The sequence below is a fragment of the Bufo bufo genome, chromosome 5 (genome assembly GCF_905171765.1).
Source record: "Bufo bufo chromosome 5, aBufBuf1.1, whole genome shotgun sequence".
NCBI classification, from domain to species: Eukaryota; Metazoa; Chordata; class Amphibia; order Anura; family Bufonidae; genus Bufo; species Bufo bufo.
In genome coordinates this window covers 507,595,220-507,618,119 of record NC_053393.1, presented here as the reverse complement: position 1 = coordinate 507,618,119, position 22,900 = coordinate 507,595,220, and the positions used below count along the sequence as shown (strand labels likewise).

Below are 22,900 nucleotides of genomic sequence, written 5' to 3'. Positions count from 1 at the left end.
ATTCTGTAAGGGAACCTATCTGCATGTGCTCAATTCCCCTATAACACCCCCGGTGATAAAATGAAGCAGTCAACAAGCTGTCCAGATATTTTGTTAATGTTTTTAATGGATGGAAACTGGCCCTCCCTCAATTAATATTCAGAATTCTTTAATGGGGTTTTGGGAATATGTTTTCTAAGCAAGACAACCCCTTTAACAATCTTTGGATTAAGAGCATGCTTTATAGAGTGCAATGCAATTAGTATATTATTTTTATACATTTTATGTATGGGAGTAACAGATATTGCAGTTTATGGTAAGTGCCTAGAACTAGCAGAGACGCTTTTCTGTGATATTTTTATCGTACTGATCCCGAACTGAAAAAGAAAACAAGATTGTGTCTGACTGACCTATCTAATTAAAGAACTGTATCTCCTTTCTCCAGATCCTCAGCAGCAGATGGGTTAGAGCAAGAAAATGGAATGGAAAAAAACCCATATGACTACAGAAAACTACTCAGAAAAACATCTCAGCGGGATCGTCTTTTTCATGATTTTTAATACATTTTTAAATTATTATTAAATTGTCTGTCTAGTTAGATTATTCTTCATTTGATTGTAGCTCTTCTTACAAAATCTATGTAACTTTTTGTTGGTACAGTGTTTTACTGGCATCCAAAATTTTTAAACATTTTTTTTATTTATTTGTTTTTTCATTGAGCGGGTGCTCTTTTACTTCATGCCATAGCTTTTGCATTTCAATATTGCTTGCTCAATGGCTACACATTATTAAAGGAATTGTCTGAGTGATCAATATTGATGACCTTATCAGTATCTGATTGACTTCTAACACCCTTGCCGATCAGCTCTTTGAAGAGACTGCAGACCTCACAGAACACAACAGCTTCCTAGACCATGTGATGTCACCTTCATCAGTCACGTGGCCTAAAAGCAGCTCAGTCCCATGCAAGTGCATGGGGACTGAGCTGCAATACCAAGCACAGTGGCTATCCAATGGACGATGTTGTGCTTGGTAAGCTGTCAGACCCCTACCAATCAGATACTGATGACATATCCCGGGGATAGGTCAACTCAGATAACCCCTTTATGAATTTTGCCAACACAGATTAGCAGATAAGATCAGAAGGGTTCAAACTTGGAAATCAAGGTCAGGGTATAAAGACTGAAAAGAGGGATTTTGATAAGTATCTACAGAAGATACATAGAGGATGGGAGGCCCAGTAGCAAAGATTTTGGGAACAGCTTGATGTTACCATACTCTTCTGGTGCCCATACACGTTGGCCAAACAGAATGATTTTAGTGTCCCAACTCTACCCCAACACAATATGTCAAGAGAAAGAAGGGTTGGGCATGTTGAACTGAGCATGCATGAAGAAGTGAGGAGAAAGATCTCTCAGCCAAACGAGCATTCGACCGGCAGTTATTGGAGGTGTATCACCACTTTTAATCATTGTCCACAGGAGGTTCTGGTTCTCCTTATCTCTTTTTCATGACTCAAGTATATTTACCACTTCTTCTTTGTTAACTTTGCATCTCCTGTGGAGATCACATCTCTGTCTATGTTCTTACCGGCTGTTAAAATAGAGACAAGACTAACACACACCTTTGTTACCAGGTCCACTCTAAAGTGTTGGTAAATGGGTTTCAGATGGTTGTAATTGTGGTTCTACAGTAATCTGAGTGTGGTTCAGTAGATTAGGTGGCCAAGTTCAGATGTTGAGGCTTGTGGAGCTGAGGTTTCAGTGGTTTAATTAGATAGTATATCTCCCAGAACAAGGCATTGCTTCTATCTGTGCCTTTTTGAGCCTTTGGTGTAAATAATAAACATAAAACTATTTGGTATTTCTACCACATTTTTCTGAAAGTAGAGTAATAGGGTGTCGTGTCTTGTTCAAACCTATAGAACTGCCAATTAAAATATGGATGATTATCTAGCTTTAATACCAAATAATAATAAAAAAAAACTACACAAATGTACTATTGATGATTATATCTCTGCTTTTAAAACCAACTACTTTTTATCATCCTCACACTGAACAAATACAAAACATTCAATTGTTGAATCAGCATGCTGAGAGTAGCAGATTCTCAACACCAGTAGAGCCACAGATTGGAAACCCCTGGCCTACAACAACCACTGAGAGAAACACATACTGTACAAAATGTAATACAGCATTGGGTTGGAAATCATAGCCTTTTGTGATTGCTCCTCATCTTTAGGAGGTTGTGTAGAAATAGTAAATGACCGTTTGTAGAGATGAGCAAAGTTTAGTATAAATTCTATTCGGATGATTCCCCAAACTTCGTCAAGAAATTCAATTAATTTGGAATTCATTTGTCATGAATCACAATAAATCTGGTATACCCAGGCCCCTCTGCCAAATCATATTCATCCCACTTGGTGGCCCAATCTCAGTGTGAAGGCTTGGAACTTAAATTGCAGCGAGAGTGCAAGGGGAGTGTATTGCTGCGTGCATTACGTTCTAGTGCACCCACATTCATACTAGGTACTATGCTGTCACTATTACAGGCAGTTGTAATTTATCGCCATCTTCATCACTGTGCAGGGCACCAAGATTCATAGCAAATCCCTTCTGTTACCTGTCAAATTACTGTGCATCAGTATTACAGGTCAATAAAGCGGCAGATTGAATTTATCGCCATGGACTTAATTGTGCAATGCACAGTTAAGTTTAAGTCATCAGCAGCAGTGGCAGTAACAGTGTGCACCAAGATTCATAGGTAATCCCTTCTGTTAAACAAAAAGAAAAACATACAGCACCCTTCAGTAAAGCAAAAAATATATAAAAAATGTGCGAGTCCCTGCAGGAGCTGTGTCCAAATGGCTCTTTAGTGGAACAAAATAAAGAAATGGAGGAAGCGCCAATACAGTAGTGGTCAATTGTTAGCGTCAGGTCTAATTTATCAACATGGACTTAACCATGCAGTGCCCCAAGATTGAAGTAGTGGCCCCATGACAGAATGGGGGTGGTGGCAGCAGCAGTGGCAGTAACCATGACAATAGTGGCCCCATAACAGAGTGGGGACACTGGCAGCAGTGGTAGTGGCCCCATGACAGAGTTGGGATGGTGGCAGCAGCAGTGGCAGTAACCCTGACAATAGAGGCCTCATGACAGAGCGGGGAGAGTGGCAGTAGCAGTGGTGGCCCCATGACAGAGTGGGGGCAGTGGTGATAGCAATTGTTGCAATAGTGGCCCAATGACAGAATGGTGCTAACATCACTGTCTATTTTTCCATTTTTCTAATCCATCAGAAGAACAGAAAACTAAAAACTAAAAATTCAATTCTGTATTTTTGCATCCTTAAAGCCTCTTTGAGACGGTCAGTATTTGGTTAGTATTTTGCATCAGTATTTCAAAACAGAGATAAAATGTAATGAAATTATTTACATCTCATCTGTGTCTTGGACCCACTCCTGATTTTGACTTAAATATTCTAATCAAATAGTGAGGCTAAACACTGACCAAATACTAACCGTGTGAAAGAAAGAGGTCTTATGCTCAATTTGCATTCATTTTGGCCACTAATGTCTAAAATATTTTTATTTTATAAGGAAAAAAAAAGGCCCTGCATGCAAGACTTTATTGGCCTCTTTCAGATGGTCAGTATTTGGACAGTGTTTTGCAACAGTATTTGATCAGTATTTGTAAGCCAAAAACAGGAGTGGGTCCATAATAGAGATAAAATGTAATGGAATTATTTGCATCTCATCTGTGTTTTGGACACACTACTGTTTACGAATTCTGACCAAATACTGAACGTGTGAAAGAGGCCATACGGATGCTCAAAATACAGGATCCTTTTTTTTCTGTTCTTCTGATGGAAAAAGGGAAAAATAAACTATGATGTCAACACGGACAAACAGAGCAATAGTGACCCCATAACAGAGTGGGAAGGGGCGGAACAGTGGTGGCATACAGCACAAGATGGTGGCAGATCACACTAGTAGCAGAACACAACAGCAGTGTAATAACAAGACCCAGTGGCATACATATCCTTTTTTTAAAATGTGACATGTACATATCAGTAGGCCAAGAAGCCTCATTGTAGGAATGGCAGGAGGGTGGCGTCAGGCGGGTGGCAGCATCAGAATGGTTGCAGCATCACGTGGCCAGAAGTAACGGACCATTCTGCAGAATATTTTGTTATGCCAGCACACTACAGTATGATTATTAGTGGCAGAATGATCTATTCTGTTGCATCAGGCACTGGTGTCTTGAAATCTTGGTTGATCCACACCTGATTCATCTTTATGAAGGTTAGTCTCAACATTTTGAGAGGAAAATTCTCTTAGGTGTAATTATGCCCCCCGCAGTACTGAACACCCACTCTGATGTCACACTACTAGCAGGGCAGGAAAGTACGCCCATGCCAAATTCGGCCAGTTGCGGCCACAATGCAAGTTTGCATGTCGTCTACTCCAGGGGATCTTGGATCATAAGTGACAGGGTGCAGTCCAAGTGGCTGAGGTTCTGCTGCTGCTGGGTGGTTTCTTAAGTAGGCCTCTGAAGAAAACTGTTCATCATAGACTCCAGACTGAAGTTGCTGCATATGCAGCTGGTGTTGCTCCTGCCCCCCTCTACTAGTCATGGCAGTGGAGAGTGAGCACAAAGGATCCTCCCAGTCAGACCTTCGTGTTGCTTGTAGGCAGTGACCAACTGACCACACAGCAAGTCTCTGTAATAGTCCATTTTTGTATCCCTCTCAGAAAGTCTTAAAAAAACACCCATTTTTTACTGGCAGGGAGGGTCTAACAATGTGTATAACTAGTAGTCATCCCTCTGCTGAATCCTGACAATGCAGCTGTCAGTAAGCATATGGGACTCGGAGGGCCTCCCTGCCTTCATCTCCACTGCATACTGCCATGGTCTGTTGGGATCATCTTTGTCATCGCCCTCTAGCTCCTCATGCTCCTCCTGCTCCTCTCCTGTCCCTTGGGTAGATGAACCACCTCCTCAGGTGGGCGTGAGATGTAGGTGCCACGTCTTCTGTCCCCTCGCCAATCAGGTTTGTCAGCATCCCCTCCAGGATGTGAAGGAGTGGCAGGACATCATTCATCCTTTAGTTCTGCCAACTGACAAATCAAGTGGCCTCCTCAAAGGGCCTCAACAAACAGCATGTGTCACGCATTAGCTGCCACAGGCTAACATGGAAGTCACAATTGAGTGTAGACCTTTCTGTCTGCTGCATTAAGAAATCTTTGACTGCCTTCCTCTGTTCATACAGGTGTCTAACATATGGAGCGTGGAGCAGCAATGGATGGAAACGTTGCATATGTTGAGGAGCAGAATTTTGCAGCTCAAGGAGGGAGTGTTTTGCACAGTAACAGTGGCTGAAGTGCACGCACCGTTTCCTGGACATTTTTCACAGCTCTTGAAGTTTAGTAGAAGATTTGAGGAACCGGGTGACAATAAGATTGCAGATGAGCACCATGCAGGGCCCATGAGTCAGCCCTCCCTGATGCAGCGTAGACAAAAGGTTCTTCCTGTTATCAGTGACCATGGTTCCTATCTCCAGTTGGCGAGGAGACAGCCAGTGTTTGATTTCTTTATTGATGACACTTAGCAGTTCCTCCCCGGTGTGGCTCCAGTCGCTCACACTGACCAGGTGCACAACTGCTGAAAACTCCTAGCTTTGCATAGGTAATATGCTGGGGGACCACTGTGAACTGTGCCTACATTGGAGGGTAAGGACAAGGTGGTGGATGAGGAGGCAGAGGAGGACATTGGTGCAGAAATTCCACGATTACAATGCAGAGGCAGCATTGCCATCACCTGGCCGATTTTCTGGTGTGCTTGGTCCAGAACCACATTTACCCAGTGGGCTGTGAATAACATATATTGTCCTTGACCATATTTGCAACTCCATATGTCAGTGCTGAGATGAACTCTTCTAGACACCAAGGACTGGCCAACCTTCTGCTGAACGTACAAGTGCAGGGCTGGTACAGCTTTTTTGGAAAAGTAATGTCGGCTTGGGACTCTCCTCCTTAGCTGGCACAAGCCATTAGTTCACTGAAATGTGCAGAGTCAACTACATGGAAAGGGAGGGACTGTAGTACCAGCAAATTGGCCAGGGGCACGTTCAGCTTTTGCACTGTTGGATAAGTGCACGTATACTGTTGTCTTTTAGCAATCACCTCAGTGATCGATTGCTGTTAAAACAAATGACGAGGAGTAGTAGTAGTAGGAGGAGCATCAGGTGCTATAGATGACATTGAAGTCAATGGGAAGGAACAACAGCTTCCTTCTGCTGATGTTGCCAAGCCCTGACTGCTGGAGAGGGGTTGGAGGACGGTGGGAGATGCAGCAGTTGATGCATCGGGCTGTTAATCTAAAGGAGTGGCTGCTACAGCTGTTACAAAGTCAAAGTAAGAAGCCTGAGAACGTGAGATCACCCATAATACCGTGCAGAAAGCCAAACAGCAGCTAGCCAGTCCCTGTGATGTCACAGCCCTTTATAAGCCTCATCCCACGCTGTCTCCACCATTTCACTGTGAGCTGAGCATAGGGAGAAATGTGACAAGTAGTGTTGAGCGAGCATGCTCAGCCAAACTGCTGTTCGGCTCAAGCATCGCTATGCTCGGCACATGGTGGTACTCAGCCGAGTACCGCATGTGCTCGAACGCCATGCTCGAGTCTCCTCCCTGCATGTTTCGTGGTTGGTATGCAGCCAATAAACGTGCAGGTAAGTACATGTTGGTTACTTGCATTACAGTGATTGGCTGGCCGGAACACGTCATCGGGTGCTATATAGCATCCGATGACGCATGTTCGGCTCATTTGTAGTCAGGGAGAGCTGCGCTTCGGAAGGGACAGAGAGTGTAGGGAGTGTGATCACAATCTATTTAGTAGAAAAACGTTTCAAAGACCCAAAAGTCCTTTTAAGGACTATTGTGTGTGGTGGCAGGCTGGCAGTATTTTATAGCTACAGTACTCATTTTTCCCCCCCAGCATTTTCAATTCTTTTTCTATAGAGGGTGTCTGCAGTGACTTGTGACATCTGTCCAATACCTTCTGTGTGTCAGGGCCAGAGATAGGAAAAATATAAGTGAAAATTACTATATTTTTTACTTTATTTTCAATACTTTCTCTATAGAGGGTGTCTGCAGTGACTTGTGACATCTGTCCAATACCTTCTGTGTGTCAGGGCTAGAGATTGGAGAAATATAAGTGAAAATTACTATATTTTTTCCATCATTTTCAATACTTTTTCTATAGAGGGTGTCTGCAGTGACTTGTGACATCTGTCCAATACCTTCTGTGTGTCAGGGCCAGATATAGGAGAAATATAAGTGAAAATTACTATATTTTTTTCCATAATTTTCAATGTTTTTACTATAGAGGGTGTCTGCAGTGACTTGTGACATCTGTCCAATACCTTCTGTGTGTCAGGGCCAGAGATAGGAAAAATATAAGTGAAATCTATTTTTCTTTTTCCATACTTTTTCCATATACTGTGCTTGCTGTGAACTGTGACATCCGTGCCACATCTTGTGTGTCAAGCGTGCATATAGAATTTAATATGAAGAAGGCGAGCATTAAGTGGCCGTGGTGCTGATGGTTCACGCAGAGGCCGTGGCCCTGGGCGTGTTGAAACTGTGCCTGCTGCCGGAGCATAAGAAAAACAATCATCCACGATACCTATGGTAGCTTCATGTCTCAGTTTGCAGGGCATCGCAGGACAAAACTCTTGAAGTCAGACCAGTGCGACCAGGTGGTCGCTTGGATTGCAGCAGATAATGCTTCCAGTCGGTTAAGCACCACCCTCTCTTCCACCAAGTCCAGTCTCAGTAGCCAAGAGTCTGGTCAACAGAATCCTCCCACTGATCCTCCTTCCTCCCACCATGGAGAGTCTGGCCAAACAAGTGATCCCACACTCGGAAATTCCGAAGAGCTCTTTTCATCACCATTATTTGATTTGGCCCTCTCGCTAAGCACGCTTGAAGAGGGACATGAGATCTTGTGCCCTGATTCCCAACCTCTTGAGCATCCACAGTCACAAGAACATGATGGTGGGGAACGGCAATTAGTGTTTAATGAGGTTGATGATGATGAGACACAGTTGCCAATAAGCTTTTTTGAGGAAAGTGCGGACGACAAAAGAATAGTAGTTTGCAACCTGTGCCACACCAAAATGAGCCGGGCGTGAACACTAGCAACCTCACCACCTCCAGCATGATCCGCCACATGTCATCCAAGCACCGTAATGAGTGGGACGAACACCTGGGTCCACAACCTGTGTCTACGAGTCACACCACTGCCTCCTCTTCCCCTATGGTACGTGCTGGCCAATCGCCTGTCGAAGGCGCAGGCAAGGATGCCTCCTGTCCTGCACCTGGATCTTCGCAAGCACCATCAGCGACCACATCCACTTCCCTGTCCCAGTGCAGAATCCAAATGTCATTACTCCAGGCATTTGAACGCAAGCGCAAATTCCCAGCCACCCACAGGCCATAGCACTAAAAACCTTTCAAAATTACTCTACCTGGAAATGTTGCCATTTAGGCTTGTGGACACTGAGGCCTTCTGCAGCATGATGTTGGCAGTCGTCCCGCGGTACTCTGTCCCCAGCCACCACTATTTTTCAAAGTGTGCCGTGCCCGCCTTACACCAACATGTGTCCCGAAACGTCACACATGCCCTGACCAATGCAGTTACTGGGTAGGTCCACTTAACCACAGACACATGGACAAGTGCATTTGGCCAAGGACGATACATTTCCCTGACGGCAAACTGGGTTAACATTGTGGAGGCCGGGAAAGAGTCGTACCCTGGGATGGCACAGGTGCTACAGACGCCAAGGATTGCGGGCCCTAAATCCATTAGGGTTTCCACCAGCACTTACGTTAGTGGCTCCAACCCCCACTTCTCCTCCTCCACCTCCTCCGTGGAACGAACTGGCGCTCTACGCCTTGGAGGTGCTGGCCTGCCACCAGCGTTTTGTCTGAGTGGGTATTTAGTGCTGCTGGTGCATTATAACAGATAAGCGTATCCGCCTGTCAACTAAAAATGCTGACAGGTTGACTCTTCTAAAAATGAACAAGGATTGCCCCAGACTTCTCGACTCCACCAGAGGAAAGCGGATGAATAAAGGCACTTTAAATGTGTTGTTTAATGTACTCAATACACTGTATTTCCCTGCACCCCTTCTGCCACAAAAAAGGGTATATGGTTAAATTTTCCTTTTCTCATCCTCCTCCTCCTCTTCCATCACATCAACATGCTTATTCGTCGCAAATAATGCCCTCGCATATATACTCTCGCATATAATTTTTTACAGGGTCATCTCACCTGCAGGCCTTTGCATATAATGTTTTACAGGGTCAGCTCAATTGCAGGCCCTGGCATATAATGTTTTACAGGGTCAGCTTAACTGCAGGCCCTCGCATATAATGTTTTACAAGGTCAGCTCACCTGCAGGCCCTCGCATATAATGTTTTACAGGGTCAGCTCAACTGCAGACCCTCGCATATAATGTTTTACAGGGTCAGCTCAACTGCAGACCGTCGCATATAATGTTTTACAGGGTCAGCTCACCTGCAAGCCCTCACATATAATGTTTTACAGGGTCAGCTTAACTGCAGGCCCTCGCATATAATGTTTTACAGGGTCAGCTCAACTGCAGACCCTCACATATAATGTTTTACAGGGTCAGCTCAATTGCAGGCCCTCCCATATAATGTTTTACAGGGTCAGCTCACCTGCAGGCCCTCCCATATAATGTTTTACAGGGTCAGCTCACCTGCAGGCCCTCGCATATAATGTTTTACAGGGTCAGCTCAACTGCAGGCCCTCACATATAATGTTTTACAGGGTCAGCTCAACTGCAGACCCTCGCATATAATGTTTTACAGGGTCAGCTCAACTGCAGACCCTCGCATATAATGTTTTACAGGGTCAGCTCACCTGCAGGCCCTCCCATATAATGTTTTACAGGGTCAGCTCACCTGCAGGCCCTCACATATAATGTTTTACAGGGTCAGCTCACCTGCAGGCCCTCCCATATAATGTTTTACAGGGTCAGCTCAACTGCAGGCCCTCGCATATAATGATTTACAGGGTCAGCTCACCTGCAGGCTCTCGCATATAATGTTTTACAGGGTCAGCTCACCTGCAGGCTCTCACCTACAATCTTTTACAGGGTCAGCTCACCTTCTGATGACAACAGCGAAGTCTTGCCTGTTGGTACTCTGGCACACATGGCTGACTTCATGTTAGACTGCCTTTCCCATGACCCACGCATTATACGCATTTTAGACAACACGGATTACTGGTTGTTCACCCTTCTCGACCCCTGCTACAAAGAGAACTTCTCATCTCTCATTCTTCTGGTGGAGAGGACAAGCAAACTGGTGCTATACCAGAAGGTCCTTGTTTTAAAAATTGCTCCAAAGTTGATAGGGCAGACATCCAAATGGATTGTTGCCGTCACGGGGACTTGCGATCGCCTAGAAGTTATCTAGAGTCAACAAAGCGGCAGCAGGCCCTCGCCTACAAGTGCAGTCTCAGTAGCCAAGAGTCTGGTCAACACAATCCTCACCATGATGGCACACTGGGTGAACGGTGTGGAGGCCGGGAGCAAGTTGGCTACTGGCACCAGACTTGCCCTCCAATAGAAGCTCGTTAACGGAAAGTGTACTCATTCCAGTAACAGAGCTTCTTAAGAGTGCTGTATTGTTATTTATTGTCACTACCTCCCTGAGTCAGGAGTGGGTAATTGCCACGTGCCTGCTGCCTTCCTTGGACGTTTGTGTTTTATTAACATCCGAATGGACGTGCAATCGCCCAGAGGTTATATAGAGTCACTAATGCGGCAGCAGGCCCTCGCCCCTAATGTTTTAGATGGTCAGATCAGCAGGCGCTTGCTCCAAATGTTTTGGAGGGTCACCAGCAGGCCATCAATTATAATTTTTCAAGGGTGTGGATGATGCCCTCCTTTATGTGTAACAAAGGGTGTTTTGGAGTGCCGGTTCCTTGAAATTTTTGGCGGCCCTTTCACTTAGTGCATAGGCTTTATACTATTGAACCACAATGTGAATGAGGCCCTGCATTATGTGATCTACAGGTTGTATCAGAGTACCTCTTCCTTGTAATTTTTGGCAGCACTTGCACTTTATATACAAGTAAATATACAGGAAAGAATTTTTCTTAACAATTTTTCCTAAAAATTTTTTTTTCCGGTTTTGTACATATTATTGTCAGTCTGTAAAAGTGGCATACTACTCGGACAACATGGTTCCCAGCAGCGACCTGGGAGTCCAAGATGCATCCAGACATCCTCCCCATGCTGTTTCCGAACCATTTCGGTGGTGTTTCCATCAATTTCTGACCTTTTCCTATGAACCAGGCACCATCTCCTCTTTAGAGCAGGGGGTGCCTGGTTTAATGCTCGGGTTCTCCCATTGACTTCTATTATACTCGGGTGCTCGGTAGAGCACCCGAACATCCCGATGTGTTCGGCCCGAGACCCCGAGCACTACGGTGCTCGATCAACACTAATGCTAACCCTCCCTTCTGAGGTGCTGGCGGTGCCCCAGCTATGTTGGCGACTTCTTCCTCATCCTCTGCCTTCGTCTTGTGCTTTCACTGAGCCCCCGCTGTCACGTCTACCAGCGTGCCCTTGTACTCGCGCATATTCCGATCACGCGACGGATCAGTGACGGAATTTAGGACGGCACCCGAGTATCCCGAGCATCCCGAGCATCCCGATGTGTTCAGCCAGAGCACCCGAGCACTTTGGTGCTCGATCAACACTAGTGACAAGACCTACGGACAGTGTTGCTAAAAGCTTTTAATTGTGGAATATTGAGTAGGGAGAGTGCAGGGACAGTGTAAGGAGATCATAGGGAATGTTTTTTAGACAATGTAGGAAGAGATAGGGAGAGCATGGGGAGATTGCATGGACAGAGCAGGGACTGTAATGTGAAGGTGAAGGGATCCATAGGAGACAGTATAGTTTGTATACATACCTCTGTAGGGCACAGAGCTAGCTAATTGAACAGTGTCCTCCTTGTTTATTACATAAGCAATTCTATTAGGTCTTTAGTCTCAAATTGGGGTGAATAACCTGTCTTGCTCTACTGTTAGTGGGGTATCCACACTGACATTGAATAACTTATTTTACATATATAGTTAGTGTTACAGTACAATAAGTCCAACAGGCAGTTGCCAGGGCCCTGCAAAGGAACGGGCAGTGGCAAAAGTGTTGCTGGTGCTGGCGGAAGTAGGTTGGTGATAGAAGCAGCCGAAGCAACAGGCCAAAGCTGCCACTGTCATCCAGCGGTCGTGTTTTGCAGACTAATCCACTGTCCTGGAATGGTTGACTCGGTCTTCAACATCATCTCAACTGACATCAGACATCCACAGCGAGGAGTCAGTGGGTTCCTCTGACACCACACTTAGTTGGCATGGCCCAGGAACAAGCTCTCTGCCATCATCTGTCCTGAACCTGCCTCTTTCTTTTTCTGATCGGGAAGTATTGTATGCTGCCGACTCTGCTCTGCTTCACAGCGAGGACAAGCTTATTGAGGACAGTCAGCAGCTAGTGGCCAGCCCAGATTTGAAGGAGAGGTCCGCTTCTTCTTCCTGTAGGCTTGCAAGTTGCAACGATGAGAGTTGCGTGGGGTCAGGTGTTGCGAATGGTCAGGGACACGGCCAAGAGACTGGTGAGGGTGACATAAGTGAGGAGCAGACAGAAGTAGATGTAGCCGATCACACTTGTGAAAACGGGGCTATATCATCATCATCATCATCATCAGGGGGTGAGGGTGGCAGCTTGTCCCTGAGACAAGGGCAGGATGGATGCATGTGGCTGAGCCTGCAGAGTGTCTGCAGTGTGAGATCTGGGGCCAAACGTGCCCGGGGTTGAAGTCTGCTACTTAGGAGCCTACCTGTCCGGAAACAAATATCAATGCACGGCTTCATAAAGGCAGTAGCAGGCAGTCCTCACAGAGTGGTGGAGGTAAGATAGTATACTCGCCGGTGTTGGAGTTTTTCATCAAGTTGTTGAGGGCGTCCGGGTGGCAATATGTAGGATCAGTGGGCAGAAGGTGAAGCACAGCCAGGCTGGTAATGTTGGCACCACGGCCCTGCATCAACACATAGAGCGTCACCATAAAGTGGCCTGGGAAAACCCATCTCGCTAATTTATTAGTACAACCAGAAGTATCTCCCAGTGGCCCGTACACCTTCTTCAGCAGCCAAGTGTCACACTTCAGTGTAGGAGGGGAAACACCACACTGAACATAGGAGGGAAGGGGGGAATAGGATATCAGGCCTGAGAACTAGGGAAGGAAGAAGGACACCTCCTAGTGGAAACCCTAACCAAAATCCTGACTTACTACCAGTATGAACATACCCCAAAGGTAGGTGAGTTTCCTACACAGGAATACCTAGAGTCCTATCTAGCCCTATAGGACCCTGGTACTATTGGCAGGGACAAAACTACCTGTTCCTCTAAAAGCAAGAACGAACAGGAGTCTCCTTCAGGCCAAATACAAACAATAGGGAAATGCAACACACAGAACCCAAGCAAAATACAAAAGGGAAAGGAAAGACTTAACTTCAAAGGAGCTATGGAAGCACCAGGAACTCAGCCGAGATCCAACCACAATCTATCCAAAGGTCCAAACAGAAGCTATAACCCGCACAGCATTCTGGGAGAAGCAACTATAAATAGAGAGGGTTAAATGACCCTAATAGCCACACCTGAGGAAAGAAGGTGTGGAAAGCACCAGAAACAACACAGACGTCATTTGGTCCAAACGGAAAACATGTCTCACCGATCTCCTGTCGCGGGAACGTCCATGACACCAAGGCTCCACCATCTCAGCAGAAGGGAGCTGTGTTTCCTTCCCATGGTCTACTGGTCCTGATGCTCCTCCTCCTAGTCACGTGTTTTGCCAGAAATCGATCATCGTGGCGATTGCAAAGAAACGACAGTATGCGCGCACTCGTCCAACAGCGCAGAAGCTAAACATGCTCCTGGCCAAGGGGCTGGTACTACAGTCCTTCCCTTTCCATGTGGTTGACTGCCCATTTCAGAGAATTGATGGCTTCTGCTAAGCCAAGGTGGAGAGTCTCAAGCCATCACAACTTCTCTAAAAAAGCTGTACAAGCTCTGCATACGTACGTACAGCAGAAGGTGGGCCAGTCCTTGAGCTTGTCGGTGTCTGGTACAGTCCTCCTAGAGTTGTCCTCTTCTGCCTTCTTATACTCCACCTTGTCCGCAATCTCCACTTTAGGCATAGTTCTGAGTGGTACTCCTGTATACCACATATTCAGAGCACGGGGGTGTCACGCTGTTCTCCACCTGACCAGTCGGGGAGGAACTGCTTGGCATCAGCAACCAAGAAATTGAATCCTGGCTGTCTCCTAGCCAAGTGAAGATCGGAACCATGGTTATCGATAAAGGAACGAACACTGTTTCGGCGCTGCATCAAGAAGGGCTGCCCCATGCACCCTGGATGGCACACATCTTTAATCTGTTTGTAACCTCGTTCCTGAGTCCTTCCACCCAACTGCAAGACATCTTGAAACTGGCCAGGAAACTGTGCATGCACTTCAGCCACTCTTACTGTGAAAAACACGTCCTCCTTGAGCTGCAAAGGCAGATTGGTGTTTCCCAACATTGCCTCTTATGTGATGTTTCTACACTTTGGAACTCCACCCTCCACATGTTGGACCAACTTTATGAACAGAGGAAAGCCATTAACGATTTCTTGAAGGCAGATAGGAATACCTGTGTAACTTCAACGTTAGCCAGTGGCAGCTCATGCATGGCGTTTGCTCAGGCCCTTTGAAGAGGCCACTTTATTGGTCAGTCACTAGGACTACGCGATGAATGATGTCATTCCACTCCTTCACGTCCTGGAGCAGATGCTGATAAATGTGGCTGGCCAGGGGGCAGGAGACATGGCGCCACCTGAGCCTTGTGGGCGCTGAACTGGCGGAGAAGGAGGAGAATGAGGACATTAAAGCCCAGGAAATGTATGCAGAAATAGGTGGTTTATCTGCCCAAGCAACAGGAGAGGAACAGGAGGAGCTGGCGGGCAATGAGGAAGACCAGGCAGATGACCCTGAAAGACCCTGAAAGTTCCTATAACAGGCTTGACAAATGTACTTTAAGGAGTTTCCTTCTCTCTATATCTATCCATGGTCTAGCACTCCGGTACTGAATATAATGCTTTCTTACTGTATATTGAGCAATCCAATAAGGGCATTCTCCCTCGTGGCAGGAAAACTCTCTACGACATTATTTATGTAGGATGCTCTCCTGAAGTATTCAGGTTCACTATGTCCCAGAAGGCATGTCGTGAAAATGGATTATCCTGCGCAATAATCATCCAGTTGTGTCCAGGCGCTTTTAGGCTTCTCCCGGTCACTGGTGCTTGTGAAGTCCACAAGGTATGTAGCTCTCACCTTCACTAGACTTTCTCTATATTCAGATGTAGACTCACTGGTCTGTGCTATGCTGCTGGAATCTTGTACTTCGTGCTCCCTTGACCTGGCCAGAGCAAAGGGGCTAATATGGCAGTTACCTGATGGAGTAGGGCTGTACTGCTCCTCTTCTGACTCCTCTCAGACACACACACTAACTACTTCCTATTTCCTGTTCTAGCTAACTGATGACAGCACCACCTAGAGGTGAAGGGTTGGAATAACACCCTACCAGTCTGTTATTGGGATATACAGGGTACATACATCAATACACTACATTGGCAAATAACAAGGTTCAAAGTGCCCACACATCTCACTAAGTGGGACACTGCATCCCCCACTGCTCTAACATAATCTGACCTCGGCGTTGGTTTTGCTGGATGCTGTGTGTCTCTACGCCGTCACCTGCAAAATATGAAATTAATACGCCGCAGACACAAATATGCATACTTTCCCTGCAAAGTACTATTATGGCACTTCGATAACCAAATATAGGCAAAGGGTTATGCATAACAATACAAATTTATTGAAATATCACATATATCTTTTCTTTCTGTTCTCATGGCGTAAGGGTGACATGGGGTGTCGCCTCTTCGGTGCTTTATGGTGACAAAAAGGGGCGTTAATCTTACATTGGGCCTGATTTGGAGTATATAAATAGTTGTAATCCAATAAAGTGCAAAAAGTTCTGGTATTCTAAAACCTATGCGTTGCATAGGATAAGACACAGAAGAAAGTCTTTCTGGGCACATTACTTAAAACGTTGCTGTAAACTTGAATTAAAGTCCTAGGAAACCTGAGAAGGGTGTTAAAAAGGGGGTAAAATGGCACAAACCAACATAAAATGTGCGCAAATGGGATTAGCAGTAATAGGCAGAGTCCATAAGAGAGTCCATTAGAAGGGCAGTAGGCTCAGAGGTGGCCCGGTGAACTGCCACTTAACAACAACAAGAAAAGATTCCTTATTTAACTAATGGGCCCCCAGCTCCATACAGTCAATTCCCTTTTATTTAGGGATATACATTGTTGGCCAGCCGGCCTACTTACTGATAGGGTTCTTATTCTGGTGGTGTTTCTTCCTCCGGAGAGTTCCATACTTCCCGTTCTCCGGGGGTTGGTTCCAGACACCATCAGGGCCTCCACCCTGCAAAGGTGGGTCCCAGCCCTTTGGGGAATTTTCTGATGGATCGTAGGGGACCGGACCTCTCCTGTCATTGACTTGTGCGGCAGTGCGGTCCAATCCAGCTAGGATCTCCTGGGGGATAGGAGGTGGCGTCTGGGGCCAGTAGGAACTGTGGCGGGAGACACGCTCCTTTCAGGCATCTAAATGGGAGTCATCCGGCTCCACAGGTTCAGTGGGCTCTCCATATGGTGGCGGCTCGACGCCTCGGGCTTGCGGCCAATTCTGCATGTGCACGGATCTGCTCCCCTTCGGACTTCTGGTTAGGGTCCGGCTGGCTGGCTCTCTCTTGCCACTTGGGGATATGGTCTGCCATGTTTGAATTCTCTTCCTCTGCAGCAGAGCACCTCCTCTTCCTCTCTCAGATGGGCTGGCATACACAAATCCTTCAGGCGCACCCCCTAGGTTCACTTGCATTAGCAGGGTAGTGCAGCCATTTCCCGCCGCACAGGGGGCGGTACAAGCACCGGAAGGCATAATGCAAAGTCTATGGGGGCGCAACAAGAATTATCTTTTAAAGGGGCGGCAACTAGATTTTTCCCGCTCTTCAGAGGGTGTCACTAACTTTTTCCAGCCTGTAGCAGGGTGTAGACATAACGATGGCGCAGTAAAAATAGCAAGAAGGCCCTCAGGTGGCCATTTTGGTGCAATTTGCGAGTCCATTCGGTGACAGCATGCAGTGGTAGTGACACAGAAATATGCAATTTTCCAACTTTTGACAATGTGATTTGATAGCAGGGTTCTAGGAGAGCATCCCTGTACGATTTCAAGTTGCTTGGATAACTTTCCAGCTCAATAAAGACGTCTAAAGTTTCTACTGTATTAAGGCACATATGTCTCTCAAGTAAACAAGTAGGGCTTATTCTCATAAGGCGCAGAGGAGTTTGGATCCTGTTCGCATTAAGTGCAGAGGATTTAGCATCCTGTTTGTGACGCCAATTTATCTGCAGTGGACCGGACCGCAGGGGCAACACATGAGGCTACTGTGGGCCGATGGGGGTAGTAGTAGTCTGTACTCACGGTTAGCAGAGCCTCCCTGGGTCAGCGTGCAGTGATGAGGAAGACAGCACTACATCCTCTGGCGCACTCTCTATTACAGGGAACACCAGCCAGATGGAAGTTGAGGCGCCCTTGATGGTAATGGGTACACTTAGGGTGCTTTGGTGGCTGGGCCCCTGTGTTCGTGATGCCAGCACCGTTAGGTGCAAAGATTGGTGGTGGAAAAGATGAGGAGTCCGTTGTAGTAAAACAATTGAACTTTTACTTGAATCACTTGTCTCCAGGTAGTCAATACAGTTCATTTATAGGGCAAAGATGGTAATCCCAATAATATCCACTGCAATTCCTATAACAGGCTTGGTAATTTTACTTTAAGGAGTTTCCTTCTCTCTATATCTATCCATGGTCTAGCACTCAGGTACTGAATATAATGCTTTCTTACTGTATATTGAGCAATCCAATAAGTGCTTTCTCCTTCATGGCAGGCAAACGTTCTGCGACATTATTTATGTAGGATGCTCTCAACATGGCTTAAAAGAACCTTTTTTCTCCACCACTTTACTGACACTGCCTCCATGTCCCTCTTCTATCCCACTACAAGCAATCGGGACACAGGTCTGGCAGGGGTGAACAGTGTTTTTTTTCTTGATGTATGCTTTTCTTTTGTTTTAGCTAGGGGTTAGCCACCGTAGGACTGTTGCTGGCCTGCACGACGATGTCCATATACTGTATGAGACATGCCTGTCTCACTGTTTCTCTACCAGAAAGCACTAGCTATGGATGTTGCTGCAATGCCCAGTGATGTACAACGAGATACACTCTCCCTGCAGGCCGGGATCTAGCTGGTTTAACCTGCTTTGTGACTAATTAATTCAGAATTAAGCAAATTTCTTGAAAAAATTCTGCGAATCGAATTTGTGAAAACTTTGCTCATCTCTAATTAGCACAATGGCCGCGCCACACCTTCTGCCCACTCTTCCTGCCACGCTAAAGTCCCCAAGAGACTTGCTGAAAAAATCTCACACTGCCAAGTATGGCTTTTTTCCACCATTGCATGATGCAGGCCTTCCACTGCTTTTATGTAGAAGATGGTGTACCCCTCCCGCGTTTGGCTGCAGATCTCCCACTGCTTCCACCTTTCTGTCTCACTGTTATGCTTCCACGTAGCTATCTCACGGACACGCTGCCACCCTGCTGTCTCATGGGCCCACTTCCACCCTGCTGCCACCCTCTCCCCCTGATGATGACGATGCCCCCTCTTCACCCGGCTCCCACATGGGATCGGCTAGATTGTCATCTACATTGGTTTGTTCCTCACTAATGTCCCCCTCAACCATCTCTTGCGCATGTCCCTGGCCTCTTGCAATATGTGCTCCGACCCGACTGTCATCATCGGTAGTTGCATGCCTATTGGAGTCCGCAGAGGACCTTTCCTCCAAGTCTGTGCTGGCCTATAACTGCTGACTGTCCTCATAAAGCTCATACTCGCTGGCAGAAGGAGCATCAAAAGCAAGAGGCAGGTTCAGGACAGGTGAGGGCACAGAGGCAGTTCCTGGGCCATGCCAACTAAGGGTGGTGTCAAGGGAACCTACTGATTCCTGGCTGTCTGTATTTGTTGTCACTTGAGATGATGTTGAAGAGCAAGTCAACCATTCCAGTACAGCTTTATTGTTGGTCAAAACACAAATGCTGGATGACAGTGGCAGCTCTGGGCTGTTGCTGCAGCTTCTGCTACCACCACCCTTCTTCTGCTGATATTTGTGCTGGCTATAGCAATATTTGTGCCACTTCTCATGCCTTTTGAGGGTCCAGGCAACTGTCTGTTGGCCATAGTGTACAGTAACTGTATCAGTAATGTAATAGATTAACTTTGAATGTGCCAGAGATTTAACAAGATGCAGACGTAAATATATTACACCGCCCTTTAATACTGAGGCACAGTAATTCTATGTATAAATTAAAAGTTTAACTGCTAATGTGCTAGAAGTTCAACAAGATGCAGACAGCTAAATATTAAACTGCACTTTAATACTGAGGCACAGTAATTCTACATATAAATTAAAATATTAACTGGCATTGTTGCACAGATAAATAAGATGCACAGAACGATTACACTCAACCTGCACTGTCCCTGCAGTCTCCCTATGCTCTCGCTTTGCTCTCCCTACAGTATCTAAAAACACTTCCTATGATCTCCAATTGAAAGCTTTAAATTGTAGAATATGAGGCTTTTTATTGGGATGTGACATCACAGGGGATGGCTATCTGCTGATTGGCTGGCTGCACAGCATTATGGGTGATCCCACATTCCCAGGCTTTTTACTTTCACTAACACGTGCAGCAGCCATTTTAAGAAAAAATCAGATTCGTTAACATGAAGCTCAAGGAAATTTGGATTCGTGGTGAATTGAATTTTTCCTAAACTTCAGATCGGGTTCTGCCTGGGATGCTTTGATTTGCTCAACACTTGCCGTTTGCTTCCAAAAACAGTGCCACTCCTGCCTACAGGTTGTGTGTGGTAGTGCAGCTCAGTCTCATTCACTTCAATGGAGCCGGGATGCAATACCAGGCACAAACTATGGACAGGTGTAGTTTTTGGCAGAACACCCTCAACAGTAGTGATGAGCGTCAGGGGCAATATTGAAATTTGCGATATTTTGCGAATATTCATCATAAATTCTCGAATTCGCGATTATTTTTTTGATTGCGAAAATCGGCAATGTAATATGCGCGTATTGCACGCGCAATACAGGTGTGGGTCACTTTTGCTACATTTTTCAAGCTGCTAGAAGTTTCCTGAGACTGGAGAAAATGGTTGGCACGGCAGAATATTACAATAGCTTTACAGGGAGTGCAGAATTATTAGGCAAGTTGTATTTTTGAGGATTAATTTTATTATTGAACAACAACCATGTTCTCAATGAACCCAAAAAACTCATTGATATCAAAGCTGAATATTTTTGGAAGTAGTTTTTAGTTTGTTTTTAGTTTTAGCTATTTTAGGGGGATATCTGTGTGTGCAGGTGACTATTACTGTGCATAATTATTAGGCAACTTAACAAAAAACAAATATATACCCATTTCAATTATTTATTTTTACCAGTGAAACCAATATAACATCTCAACATTCACAAATATACATTTCTGACATTCAAAAACAAAACAAAAACAAATCAGTGACCAATATAGCCACCTTTCTTTGCAAGGACACTCAAAAGCCTGCCATCCATGGATTCTGTCAGTGTTTTGATCTGTTCACCATCAACATTGCGTGCAGCAGCAACCACAGCCTCCCAGACACTGTTCAGAGAGGTGTACTGTTTTCCCTCCTGGTAAATCTCACATTTGATGATGGACCACAGGTTCTCAATGGGGTTTAGATCAGGTGAACAAGGAGGCCATGTCATTAGATTTTCTTCTTTTATACCCTTTCTTGCCAGCCACGCTGTGGAGTACTTGGACGCGTGTGATGGAGCATTGTCCTGCATGAAAATCATGTTTTTCTTGAAGGATGCAGACTTCTTCCTGTACCACTGCTTGAAGAAGGTGTCTTCCAGAAACTGGCAGTAGGACTGGGAGTTGAGCTTGACTCCATCCTCAACCCGAAAAGGCCCCACAAGCTCATCTTTGATGATACCAGCCCAAACCAGTACTCCACCTCCACCTTGCTGGCGTCTGAGTCGGACTGGAGCTCTCTGCCCTTTACCAATCCAGCCACGGGCCCATCCATCTGGCCCATCAAGACTCACTCTCATTTCATCAGTCCATAAAACCTTAGAAAAATCAGTCTTGAGATATTTCTTGGCCCAGTCTTGACGTTTCAGCTTGTGTGTCTTGTTCAGTGGTGATCGTCTTTCAGCCTTTCTTACCTTGGCCATGTCTCTGAGTATTGCACACCTTGTGCTTTTGGGCACTCCAGTGATGTTGCAGCTCTGAAATATGGCCAAACTGGTGGCAAGTGGCATCTTGGCAGCTGCACGCTTGACTTTTCTCAGTTCATGGGCAGTTATTTTGCGCCTTGGTTTTTCCACACGCTTCTTGCGACCCTGTTGACTATTTTGAATGAAACGCTTGATTGTTCGATGATCACGCTTCAGAAGCTTTGCAATTTTAAGAGTGCTGCATCCCTCTGCAAGATATCTCACTATTTTTGACTTTTCTGAGCCTGTCAAGTCCTTCTTTTGACCCATTTTGCCAAAGGAAAGGAAGTTGCCTAATAATTATGCACACCTAATATAGGGTGTTGATGTCATTAGACCACACCCCTTCTCATTACAGAGATGCACATCACCTAATATGCTTAATTGGTAGTAGGCTTTCGAGCCTATACAGCTTGGAGTAAGACAACATGGATAAAGAGGATGATGTGGTCAAAATACTCATTTGCCTAATAATTCTGCACGCAGTGTATATGCAGATAGAGTGCTCCAATATATTCACGATGGCGCAAATTGGCAATTAATGATGTGCATATTTTGGTGCAATACGTGCAACTTCACATTTTATCAGGTCTGACTACATATTACTAATTGGTGCACTAAGTATTGTTGTGACATCACAGCACTATGTCTGTAGCATGTATGTATGGACAGCAGAACCTATCAGCTACACTATATCCGGATATAACCTACACTGACTATCTCCCACTAACTATCTGTATTATATATATGAGCTAACTAACTAATGTAATTACACAGCAAAGCACAGAGCACAGCAATAGCACTGCTCTCTCTCTCAGAACATAAAACTGCAGAAAATGTCTGCTTGGGAGATTCTTATATAGTAAGGGGAAGGCGACTTTCCTATTGGTTGCTAGGGATGCTGCTAAGCTCAGACAAAGACATTGCAGCGTTCTCATTGACCCACAAGCAAGAAGCAGGGAGAGATCATGGGTTCAGATGAAAAAAAATCTAGAATATTTGCGAATACAAATATATAGCACTATATTCTAAGTGGCGATATTCGCGATTAAAATTCGCGATTAGAATATTCGCGATCAACACTACTCAACAGTACATTAGTTTGGTAATGAAGACAGTGAGATGATATACATATCTCCTCTATACAACCTATAGCCTATTGGACATGAGACTAAGGCCTCATGCACACTGCCGTTCCGTTTTTTTGCGGTCTGTAAATGGCAGATCCGCAAAACACAGAAGCCGCCCATGTGCCTTTCTGCAATTTGCGGAACGGAACAGGCGGCCCATTGTAGAAATGCCTTTTCTTGTCCGCAAAACGGACAAGAATAGGACAGGTT

General features: G+C 45.5%; 1 protein-coding gene across 1 annotated transcript in view; it reads left to right on the top strand.

The window, feature by feature from the left end:
* MYO3A (myosin IIIA) overlaps positions 1–539 on the top strand; it is a 269,541-nt gene extending 269,002 nt beyond the window's left edge. The window contains exon 34 of the mRNA XM_040434050.1: positions 425–539. Coding sequence (XP_040289984.1) covers positions 425–539 — 115 coding nt within the window. The remainder of the gene's footprint in view (positions 1–424) is intronic.
* Positions 540–22,900: the final 22,361 nt, after the last annotated feature.